Source organism: Solanum pennellii, chromosome 5, assembly GCF_001406875.1.
Source record: "Solanum pennellii chromosome 5, SPENNV200".
Lineage (NCBI taxonomy): Eukaryota > Viridiplantae > Streptophyta > Magnoliopsida > Solanales > Solanaceae > Solanum > Solanum pennellii.
In genome coordinates this window covers 77,953,962-77,965,938 of record NC_028641.1, presented here as the reverse complement: position 1 = coordinate 77,965,938, position 11,977 = coordinate 77,953,962, and the positions used below count along the sequence as shown (strand labels likewise).

The 11,977-nt window shown below is 35.3% G+C and overlaps 1 protein-coding gene across 6 annotated transcripts in view; it reads right to left on the bottom strand.

Moving 5' to 3' along the window:
* LOC107020502 (ultraviolet-B receptor UVR8) overlaps positions 1–11,977 on the bottom strand; it is a 36,888-nt gene that overhangs the window by 13,167 nt on the left and 11,744 nt on the right. For all 6 annotated transcript variants that reach the window (XR_003578349.1, XR_003578347.1, XR_003578348.1 and 3 more), the window contains exons 3-4: positions 10,591–10,669; positions 7,113–7,172 (exon numbers count right to left, since the gene is read on the bottom strand). Coding sequence is in view for 3 of the 6 variants with exons in the window: in XM_015220895.2 (XP_015076381.2) it covers positions 7,113–7,172; positions 10,591–10,669 (139 nt within the window). In the remaining 3 variants the exon portion in view is untranslated. The remainder of the gene's footprint in view (positions 1–7,112; positions 7,173–10,590; positions 10,670–11,977) is intronic.

Sequence of the window (11,977 nt, the reverse complement as noted above, 5' to 3'; positions counted from 1 at the left end):
CTTTTGAATTCATTTATTCCCAAAACTAGCCTTCCCCTTTAATGAAAAGTTGTGACTTCTACGAAGATTTATGACTTTTATGATGAGTTGCGACTTTTACAAAAAAATTGTGACTTTTATGAAATGTTATGACCTTTCCAAAGAGTTGTAACTTTTATGAATGATTGTGCCCTTTCCGAAGGATTGTAAATTTTCCAAAGAAATTTGACCTTTTCGATAAGGCACAATAAATATTTGTTCACACTATCCTTTGTTTTCTATAAATAGAAGGATTTCATCACATTTTAAAACAACGAAAATTTTGAACATCTTCTTCTTTTGCACAATTAAATATTATTTTTGTACCAATACCTACTGAATAGAATCGTTCTATCCTAAGAGGATCTATTCCTTTAAACCTCGGGTACTAGAGGGGAATAATTTCCTAAAGGGGACACTGTGCATTCAATGGGCTCAATTTTTTCCTTTCTGTTTCATTCGATTGTTACAGATCTTGGTAGGTTTTAATGCTTTGTTGTTTATGTTTTTGCAAAGCTATTGTTATAAGTATTTGTTAATACAAATTAAATAACACACATTAATTGAGTATTCGCACAAGTTTTCTCTACTGAAATTGTAGTTTCAAATTGAACTTTATCACTATGGTATGTTGATTTTTAAAAACACACAAAAAACTTAGTAGTTTTATGTAATATTTTTTAAATCAAGTATGTATAGTAAGTTGAATTATTGTCCTATATGATACATTCTCCCTTTAATTTTTCATTTAACAATTACATATGATACATTTAAATAAGGAGCTTTAAAATGATATATGTAAAGCAAATGGTATGACTGAACTTTTTACACACGTTAGAATTAGAATCTTTGTTCACTTTTTGCAGTCTTTTAAAATTTATTTATCTCTTCAGCAATGATTATTTATTTATTAGAAAATTTAACATCTTTGGTTGATGTTCTTTGATTCCTCAGAAATATCAAATAGTAACACTTCTTGGAAGCAAAATGATAAATTTTTGACAAAAAAAAAATTATCGTTAAAACGATAAATTATACAACCAAATTTAAGATAATTGATTGAAGGATAAATGAAAAGATGTTATAATTAACATCTTCTTTTATAATATTAATATTTATTACTACGTAATCTTGTATGTAAGATAATATAATATTTTTATTTTAGTAAATAATATGTTTTAAGTATTATTTTATAAATTATGTAATATTAACTTCCTGCGCGAGGCGCGACTTATTTTACTAGTTTTATATAAAAGGTATTCCATTTCCTTCAATTTTACCTTAGCTTTTGTATTGATTTAAGAAATCATCAAAATTGTCCAGACTTCCCCGTCGATTTTGGTCAAAATACCCAAAATCGGTAGTCTGAATCAGGCACGGATCCCACACCCACACTCATGTCGTGTCAACACGGGTGCAGCACCAGAAGAGTCCGCGCAACTTAGACAAATGCTACCTGTGTGGAGATGTTTGTTTACTTGTGCGAGTCCGAAGGAACTCATTATATGTTACGAGTGCGTCCAAGTTTATGACAATGACTACACTTGGATCGAGGTTTCCAAATCGACCTCCTCCTCGTTGATTCTCCATATATTGACATGTTCGGCTTTTCTATGGTTTGAGATGCGAGAATAAAGAAGTCAATGATGGGTGATGAAACTACTTTGTGACTGGGAGGTGCGGCAAGACGAAGTAGACAAGAGGATAATTCATCAATTGTAGGATTTGTAGCACTGGGCTAAAATTTGATTTCACACAAGATCATGGACAGTAGGAAGCCCAGCAAGTATAAGAACTAGAAACAATGTATGTTTGTGCTCTTGTTGTTTATCCACGTTAATGACTGGCATTAACGTTTCAAATTCCTCCATGATTGCTTGTACCTGTCCTAAATAAGTAGACATATCGGATTCTTGGTTCTTTAAGTTGGTCATTCGAGATATCACATCATAGAATCGAGATATGTCATTAGTGCATAAAACACGGGCCTTTTTCCCAAACTGAATAACATGTCTCGAATGGGCGAAACAAAGGCATCAACTTGGAATCAACAGATCGCCATAAGAGACTACATAATTGAGCATCAACCTTCTCCCATAGCTCACTAGCCTTTGCCGTTTCATCAACCACACAAGCATTATTCGTTAAGTGGTCTTGGACACCTTGACCCTTGCACCACAACTCAACTGAGGAAGCCCAAGCTAAATAGCTTGAGGTGATCATAGGGCTTGAACTTCCTATATTTTCGGAGCCAAGAATATCAATCCCGAACGACATATTGTGAAATTAGAATTTTATTTTTTCACAAACATATATAATTAAATTTGGGAAAGAATATGACTGCCAGAAACATATCTGACTGCCGGAAAAAAAAGATCTGATCACCAAAAAGCTGGCCAGAATCAGAAAAATAAAATGGTCAGCCTTGGGATGAAGAGGCGACCCCACTGGAAAAAGAAAACTGCTGACAGAAAATTTGATTCACTCAGACAGCAATTTGGGTCACCCGAAAACTGCACAGTGGCCACTGAATTCGCTGTATGATGTTCATTGATTATTTTCTCACAATTGCTCAGATACCATGTGAGTAATATAGGAAAAGAATATTATTGAATTGTGTATCTACATTATTACATTGACATCCTATTGATAGACACTACAATAGACTCCTTTTCCAACTAGAATACCAATTCCTATTCCTATTCTTATTCTAAAGTATGATTACATAAAATTATTCCTATTCTAACATATTAGATATGATTTTCTCCTTGTAATTATGTTCTACATATACACATAGTTGTTTAAGCCTCAATAGTTTGAGAAAATAATCAAGCAGAAATTTCTCTTCCTTCTAATCTTTCTCACATGTTATCAGAGCATTTTGTGAGAAAATATTGTAAAAGAGAAATTCTATTGCCGAGCAACTTTCCAGCAACTACACCACTGTTCCAAAGACTTCAAGAGGGAAGAATTATCCGGCAAGATACAGCTACATGCCGACACGTGAGTAACCATTCCAGGCAGTTTTCTAGCGATAAGTTTTCTTCACAGGAACTCGCCTTCTCAGTCCAAGACTCCCCATCACAATTCCACAGCATTCTGATAATATTTACCAGATTCCAGTGATTGTATCACGGTTTTTTTACTCATACAGATTTTTACTCTATTTTTGACACTGCTAGCACCCTGGTAACATCTACATCATATATTTTCCTGTCTTTCGTCCAGTTTATTCGCTTTTTTTTTTTTCCTTTGCACTTATGTTAGAATCCGGTGAATGTTCTAAAATTAGTGTAAATACAGTAGATAGCCTGATTTGCTCCTTGTAACTATATAGGTAATTTTCTTTACTTCATAGGACATATAAACATAGTTATTTAAACCCCAATAATATGAGGAATAATTAAGCAACATTTTCTCTTCCTTCTCATCTTTCTCACATGTTATCAGAGCATTTTTTTGAGAAAATAATCATTGTAAAAGAGAAATTATATTGCCAAGCAACTACACCAATGTTCCAAGACTTCAGTGCTTCCCTGGGTACTGTATATAACAGCAGGATCAGAACCTTTGTGAGATTAGACCCCAGTCAATGAGATCAACCATATTAGTGGCCTAAAGCAAAAATCAAACGGGGCCTTAAACTTGAATTGTTAATAACTTTTATATAATTGATTTCTTTTAGTTTTCAATTGATAATATAGTCATTCTTATTTTAAATTATTTTTCATAAGATATAGTACTCCAAATATGTCAAATTTCTTCTAATAATTCATTCCTTCATTTTCATGAAAAGTTTACTTTTTCTACAAATATTATTTAATATTTGTTAAAAATAATAACTTATAACCTATTATTATAAAAAATGAGGCCCCTAAAATTGGGGGCCTAAGGCACATGTCTTTTTTTTAACACTGTCGAGCCACCCCTGAGTCAATCTCGCTCCATCTATCCTCCTATAAACCATCAAGAGGGAAGAATTATCCAACGAGATCCAGCCACGCACCAACGCCTGAGTGATCTTCCAGGCGGTTGTCCAGCGAGAAGTTTTCATCTCAGCAACTCGCCTCTCAGCCCAAGCCTATCCATCAAAATACTACCACATTCTAATAACTTTTTGCCAGATTACGACAATTGTTTGGGGGGGTTTTGACTCAGATTTTTTCTCTATTTTTTTACACTGCTAGCACTCTGGTACATCCACAACATAAATTTGATATTTGGTGCTAAAACCATCTTCATAGTCTTTCATATCAGATATTTTGGTGCTAAAACTATAGTTTCAAGCAACTCGAATCACTCTATCACCACAAAACCTTTGATTAGTGGTGTAGGTCTTCTTCTGTTCAATTATGGTACAAGGGAAGAGGTGCTCAAGATCACTTAATCAAACAAGCTAAGGATATTAATGAAAAGGATAAGGGAGAATGGGAAAAGATTGATGCTGAATTATGTAGCCTATTGTGGATATCTATTTATTCGAAGTTGATGACTCTATTTCGTCCATTCCAGACTTGCTTTCTAGTTTGGGAAAAGGCCTTGTGGAACATACACAAAAGACACCTCTCGTGTTTATAATGTGACTTTTCGGTTGACTAACCTTTAAAGGAAGGATTTCGATATGTCTACATATCTTGGACATGTTTATGCAGTTTAGGAAGACTTCAATGAGTCGATGCCTCCTGAAGCAAATATTAATAAACAATTGGGGCAACGTTAGGAAATATTTTTCCTTTTGATACTTGTTGTGCTTCCATATAAAATTGTCTCTGTGCATATGACCACATTCTGGCTATTCCTATTGCTCCTATCATGGACAAACAGTTCTCTCAGTTATTACGACTAGTTGCACACATGTTGCACCACATATTTTGTCTAGTCATATAGTGACATAGTAGATTCTCTATTCTAGTGTCTCGGACTGAAAATCAGAATAATGGTCGTTCTAGAAAAACCCAGACAAGCTGTAGCTTTGTTAAAAGTTGGGCTATACACGTGATGTGTGATATTCTTTACATGATCGACCTTCCAAAAATGATCATGTTGCTCAGAATAAATTCAACGTTACCCCAATCAATCAAATGTTACTACTTATTCGAGGCAAAATACAATTGCCCTCTTCCATATCCAGCAAGCAACCAGATATTTCTACAAGTAACATGATAATTCCACGGGGTAGCACAGAAAAAATTAAGCATATTATTGAGACTGCTCGCACCCTTATGTGCACATGTCCCGCTGCATTTCTGGGGATGCAGTACTCACATTTCTGGGTATGCCTTCCTCCACCACTCAAAATCAAATTCCACTCCATTGTGTTCCCTCAGTCACCTTTGTTCTCTTTTCTATCTCGTCTTAGGGAGTAAGTGTTTTGTCCTATAACCTCACTTTAGGAAGAGACAGATTAGCTCTTGATCTCTTCAATGTCTATTTCTTTTTTTTTCTTTTTTTTTATAGGGTAAAGGTTTATTGACTAAGTACCAAGAGGTACCAAAACCAGAAAAAAAAAATTTGATGAAGTAAGAAGAATGTCATTAACAAAGCATCAAGCAGATGCACAGATTACAAAAGAAAGAAATATTAGCTACCAAAAAGGCAACCAGAAGTTAGAAAAGACTGTTGGGAATGTACATAAAGTCAATTACAACATCTTCCTCGCAACTCCAGAAACACCATATATTGATCTATATTATCAAGAAACTACTTTACCACCAACTAAACAAATTATGTGAACACTTGATTTTAACCCTCAAAATATGGTCCTTTTGCCCATCAAAACAAACGTTATTTCTTTCTAGCCATAGTCCAGAATATGCACAAAGCTTTATGCGTTCTCTGGTGCTGCCAACTCTCCAACAACTCCTTCACACTCTGAGGCATGAGCAAAGAAATCCCCCAAATATGGAAGAAAAATTCCCAACATTGTATAGCTATTCTACAATGCATAAGAAGGTGATTCAGTGTCCAACTATTCTTCACATTAGTAACATCTATTTCTTGGTGCAAAAAAAAATTCTAAAGCTTATCCTGAGTAAGGCAGACTCCCAATGCTGCAATCCAACCAAAACAAACTACCTTTATAGGAGCGTTAGTTCTCTGAATCCCTTTCCATGGCCAACTAGTATCCCAGTATCCTGTATGTTTCATTAGAAGACTACAACACTTCTCTACTGAAAAGGTTCCATCTTTACTAGCTCTCCATACCAAGTAGATACTATCAATGAATCTTGAATTGAACTTGAAAAGAAGAAATCTTGATTGCAACAAGATTAAATAGGGAAAGCTCTTGAAGTTGGGAATTAGAGAACATATTCACGATTAAGATAGAAATATACTTAATCGGCTTGCTTAAGTATTTTACAGAAATAAATAATGTGTTCTTGTTATTTCTAATTCCACAGAAAATAAGCATTAGGTTAAACTGAATAAGGTGAGCAGCAATTAACAGATTTCTGTGAGTAAAATCAACACTGTCAATTAATAATCCAAATTGTAAGTAATTGATTGAAGAATTTAACAGGATTGATAGACAAAACCCGTAACTCTAGATTATTTTCTCTCATTGTAATCCAACTCACCCTAAATGTGTTGATCAATTATTTTCCATCTTTAGCTAATTTAGTAGCAATAGTTTGTCAGACAACATTTTGAATCTTTTCTTGACTCGATAATTTGTAAAAATATTATTAGTGATATAGTTAGCTCTCGTTTGGCCATAGATTTTGGAATCTTTTATTCATAAAATATTTGAAAACATTATTTGTCCATGGAAATTGATCAGTTTTGGGAGAAATTTTTTTTCCACTCACAACTACAATTTTTTTTCCAAATAAAATGCATGTCCAAACACAACTTCAAAAACTCTTCTTTTTCTTTCAAGTATCACAAAATATATGATAAAACGCTATCTTAATCACAAGTTCTCATGGAAACAATACTTGATTCATCTTTCTAAAAAAAATACTTGATTCGCTACTTTGTTACTTGTCGGCCACCTATAGTTGTGCGCGTTTTAGGGCAAGGCAACAATGGCAACGAAAATGGTTAAAGGAGAAGCCAAAAAAAAACATAATGTAAGAGCATAGTTCTATTACTCTTTCCAAGGCCAAGCTGACCATATGTGTTCTTCCCCCACATATAAAGTTCTCCATCCACTGCAATAAAATCGCAGACTATTATATGAAGCCGACTTATTTAAATGTAAATAATTAAATCTATTTAAAAATTAGGGGAAAAGGAAATGAAGAGGCTATGGAAAAAGAATGAATGCTTATAAACTATAACTGCTAAATGACCTAGAATGTAAATGAAAAATAAAACAAAGAAAAGAAAACAATTAAACAATCGAAAATAAAATGGCAGACGAGTGCAAACCACTTGCCTCATTGGTCTATATGTTAACAATGTAATAAACTAAACACAAATATATCATCAGTCTTGGTACAGGTCCTCTTCTGGTGGAGGGAGAATTGCCTTCATTCAAACATTAAACTTTACAGGTTTGCTGTTTTTCTTTTATGTTGTTTAAATAGAGTTGTTAGGTTTGATACAAGCTACCTTATTTTTCTTATTTTTTTTAAATATAACATCCTGCCAAATAGGAGCCATATACCATAGGTACACTAATAGTCCTAGTGCAATTCTTTTTTCTAGTTTGTACCCAGATGTGGAGTCTGGCAGATGCACAGTCATACTTTGTAACGACTAAGTATAATGTTTTACATACTGGATGCCACAGTCATACAAGTCAAGGTGCTGTGCTTTTAGATTTAGGACTCTGTTTCTTCTACCACTCTTTGGTGGTGTTTGAATAGGTCTGGGAATATTTCTTCTAGAGTTTTCTTACAATTTCCTAGAAGGCACTTTTTCAAAAAACATTTGTACTTGGATTAGAGATATTTCCCAAAACAAAACCTAAAATAAAAACCAATTCGTCATAGCTAACCATCTATCTTGAGACAGGCATAATTGCTGTAATAACCAATTCTTTATAAAACTTTAAATCAAAACCCCTTAACAACACCCCATGGATGTTCAGTCTCAAGAGCTATTAGGAATCTTTGGCCAATGATGCAGATCAGAACTAAGGTGAGGATAGGAAATGGGCAGAAAACCTCTTTTTGGCAAGACAAATAGGTAGGGCTTTTAACAATGAATGAACAACATCCGGAGCAATACACTCTAAGCCAGCAACAACAAGCCACAGTTGCCATGATGTGGACTTGACAAGGATGGAATCTATATCTAGGGAGATATCTGAATGATTGGGAGATCGGGAGGATAACAGAATTCTATAACTCAGTAGCAAGATTCAACAATCTGACCGAAGAAGTGGACAGACTAGTATGGAACAGAAACAGAAACAGTAAGAGAACCGTTTTCTGTCAAATCTGCATACAAGGAGCTAAATGTAGGAGTGGTGAAGGAAGAGATTGGCCTTGGAAGATGATATAGAAACCAGAAATTCCTTACTAAGTTAACTGTTTCATCTAGCTTTTGGCAAAGAAGCAGTTTTAACTCATGATAATCTGAACAAAGTCACCAACTAACAGCTGGGTGTTTTTTATTTGGGGAACAAGCTGAGACAATCAACAATCTTTTTTTACACTGCAAATGGACAGACCAGCTTTGGAGGATGTTCGTCAGTCTGAAAGGGATTAGTTGGGTCATTTGGTGAAAGTTGAAACCTGTAAGCATTGCAGACATTCTAAGATACTGGAATATGGATGGTAATGTGAGCAAGAAGGAAGAAAGATGGAAGATCGTCCGGGCATGCATTTGGTGGTCAATTTGGATTGAGAGGAACAAAAGGTGCTTTGAGGGGACTCAGAACAACATTCAGAATCTTAAAATGAATTGTTTAGGCCTTTTTATTTTTGGTGTGAGCAAAAACTATTAGCTCAAATAGAAGATATGTTTTAAGCTTTTTGTATATCACAGAATTGAATTACAAGTTGTAAGTTGTAATACTTTTGAAGGGGAACTACACTTTGGTTGTAGTATACCTGTGGTTCTGTGGATATGTAGAAGTAAAGTTACCATTATCAAAAAAAAAAACAAGTCCGCCTCATATGTCAAATTTTAACAATATTCCTTGAACAAGTATAAAATAGGTTGAGTTTAATATGATTGAAGAATGATACTAAAGGTCGAAGGTATGTTTTACATAACAGTTATAAGACTGACAATGTTATATGGTAGTGAATCTTGGGCCGTTTTAGTACAATTTGGTCACAAGTTAGTGTTGAAGAGATGCAGATGCTATGATGGTTGTCCGGTCATACAACATAAGATAAGATTATTAAAATTGACTACAAGCCAGAAGATGCAAGTGGGATATACTGAGAAGATACACTAAGAGAAGGTCGCTTGAAATTGTTGGGTCATGTGATGCACTGAGCTAAAGAGACACCGATCCATAGGTGAGAAACTATGATGAGTGATAGTGTAACAAGGGACGGTGTAGACCTAAAATCACAAAGAAGATGTCCTGAACCACCTATAATTTCCTTGATAGTTGTTACAAAATAACAATAGTATACCTAGCATAATTCATAACAATAGTATACCTAGCATAATTCATAACAATAGCATACCTAGCATAATTCATAATTTTAGGCCAATATGATACGAAATGAAAATAGTGTTCCTAGAATAACTCATAAGTGGGACCTGGGGAAGTTAAGATGTACGCAGACCATGCCCCCACATTATGTGGGATAGAGAGGCGATTTCCAATAGACCCTCGACTCAAAAGAGGAGTTATTCGGAACAAGGTTACAAAAAGACAAAAACGACAACGAAATATCAATATACTAAGCAAAATGAGGCAAAAGATAGTAAAAACACATTGGAGAATAAGAAATTACGTGATTGCTAAATACTACTACTAATAAGGGAGAGGAGATGGGGCACTCGGCTACCTACTATTCTTCTACCCTAATCACTGTCCTCCAGACCTTTCGATCTAGGGTCATGTCCTCAGTAAGTTGAAGTTGTGTCATGTGTTGTCCAATCCATCCCACCCCCCTTCTTTTTTGTCCTACCTCTACCTCTCCTAACTCCCACTACAGCCACCTCTCACAGCTCCTTACGGCGAGCGCATCAACGCGCCTCTTCTTCACATGTCTGAATCATCTCAACCTCGCTTCCCCCGTCTTGTCCGACATGAAAGTCACTCTCATCTTGCCCCGTATAACTTTGTAACCTATCAACAATACTTTCTAAACTATCAACAAGTTAAATAATTATTTCTTGATAAAAGCAGTTAAAATATAGAAGCGGTGGATGGATGATGCAATGGAATACAAGTTTAAGACCCAGCAGCCTCTAACACCAAGGAAGCAAGTAACAAAATGAACAGAAGAAAATTAGTTCAAATGTTAAACAGAAAATAAAAACGGAAGCATCAAACAGCAACAGATAACTACAACCCAATAAATGAGAAATGCAGATGATCAGAACTAGTAAAACCCAATATTTAATAGCATACAAGATAAAAGTACCATCAAGATCAACCATAAGAGACCTGTATAAAAGATCCATCATCCATCAAAATCAATCACAATAAACCTGTAATAGCAGAAGAATGATGACAACCAGCTGAAACTTTTACAATTTCTTTGGGTAGTCCAGCGACTCCAAGTGGTTCCTGCAATAATAATATCCCACGCCAACTTAGTTAAATCAGCAGTTCCACTGTGTGGCTGAGACTACTGATAGAATTAAGAAACACAAGTATGATAGGAGGTGACAGACTAGGGCTCATCGGTTTGCCTTATGAGACAAAATAATCTCGAATAAGTATGACAGGAGGTGTCTATCTGGCCACTTTGATAGTTAAGGTGTTCAACTGAACATTGGAGACTACTTCTATGTAAAAAATAAACTTTCTGGCATTTCACAGTATAAAAAATGAAATTCTTGATCTAGGGGAGAAGGCTTATAGCAAGAGTGGGTTGATTGTTGCTACTTGGATGCAACTGGCACAACTTCGGTCCCTTATTTTCTTCTGGTGTATCCATAGAATTCCTTATTATATAGAAGATTGGGTGAAGTTTGTAGAGTATGTTTTTGTATTTACTCCTTGTATACGGCCAGTTTTATGTCCATAAACATGGGCATGATTATGAATGAAAATACTTTTACTTGATCAAAGAAGGGGGGAGAAACTTCTTTCTTTGGGACAAAAGCAAATGTAAAGGAGAGATCATTAAAACTGGGGAATTTTCTACCACCATGAATTTTTCCCCTCAATCCTCACAAGAGTTGATGACCTAATACAAGATACAAAAGGAACCATTTAGGGTGGGAACTTGTAGCTATCAGTGTTCGGGGAAATGGGTGACTTTGTGGATTTAACACATCAAAATGTGCTTCTGAACGATGTTATGAATTTTCAGGTTGTATTAGAGAACTTGAACTTGTTGATCCTTCTCAGGTGAAAATTTCACATGGTTTAAGAGCAGAAATCACTTGACTGCTTCAAGACTTGACAGATTCCTTTTTCAACTAAATGTGGTGATGAATTCTGAAGTGTGGTGATGAATTCTGAAGTGTATAAAGTAGTCTATCTTACGAAGAATCTAACTAGATCATGGTCCCTTGATGCTACAATTGGTGGCTTGAAGTTGATGGCTTTATTGATATTTTGAAGGAGTGGAGGAACTCTTGAGTTCTCAGTTTCAATACTCAACAGAGACAAAAAAAAGAAACGCTGGGTGATTCTTCCCATCTGTCCTAGCCTTGGTAGACAATGTTACCCGGTGCTTGTTGCTAGTGGGAGGTGGCAGGTATCCCGTGAAATTAGTCGAGGTGTGCAAAAGTTGGCCCAGACACCACGGTCATAAAAAAAAGACTTACTGGAAGATCTGATTTTCTCTTAGCCAAAAAGACAAAATCCAACAGAGGCAGAGATCTAGAGATTTTTTTTTTTTTTTTGGGGGGGGGGGGGGGGGTT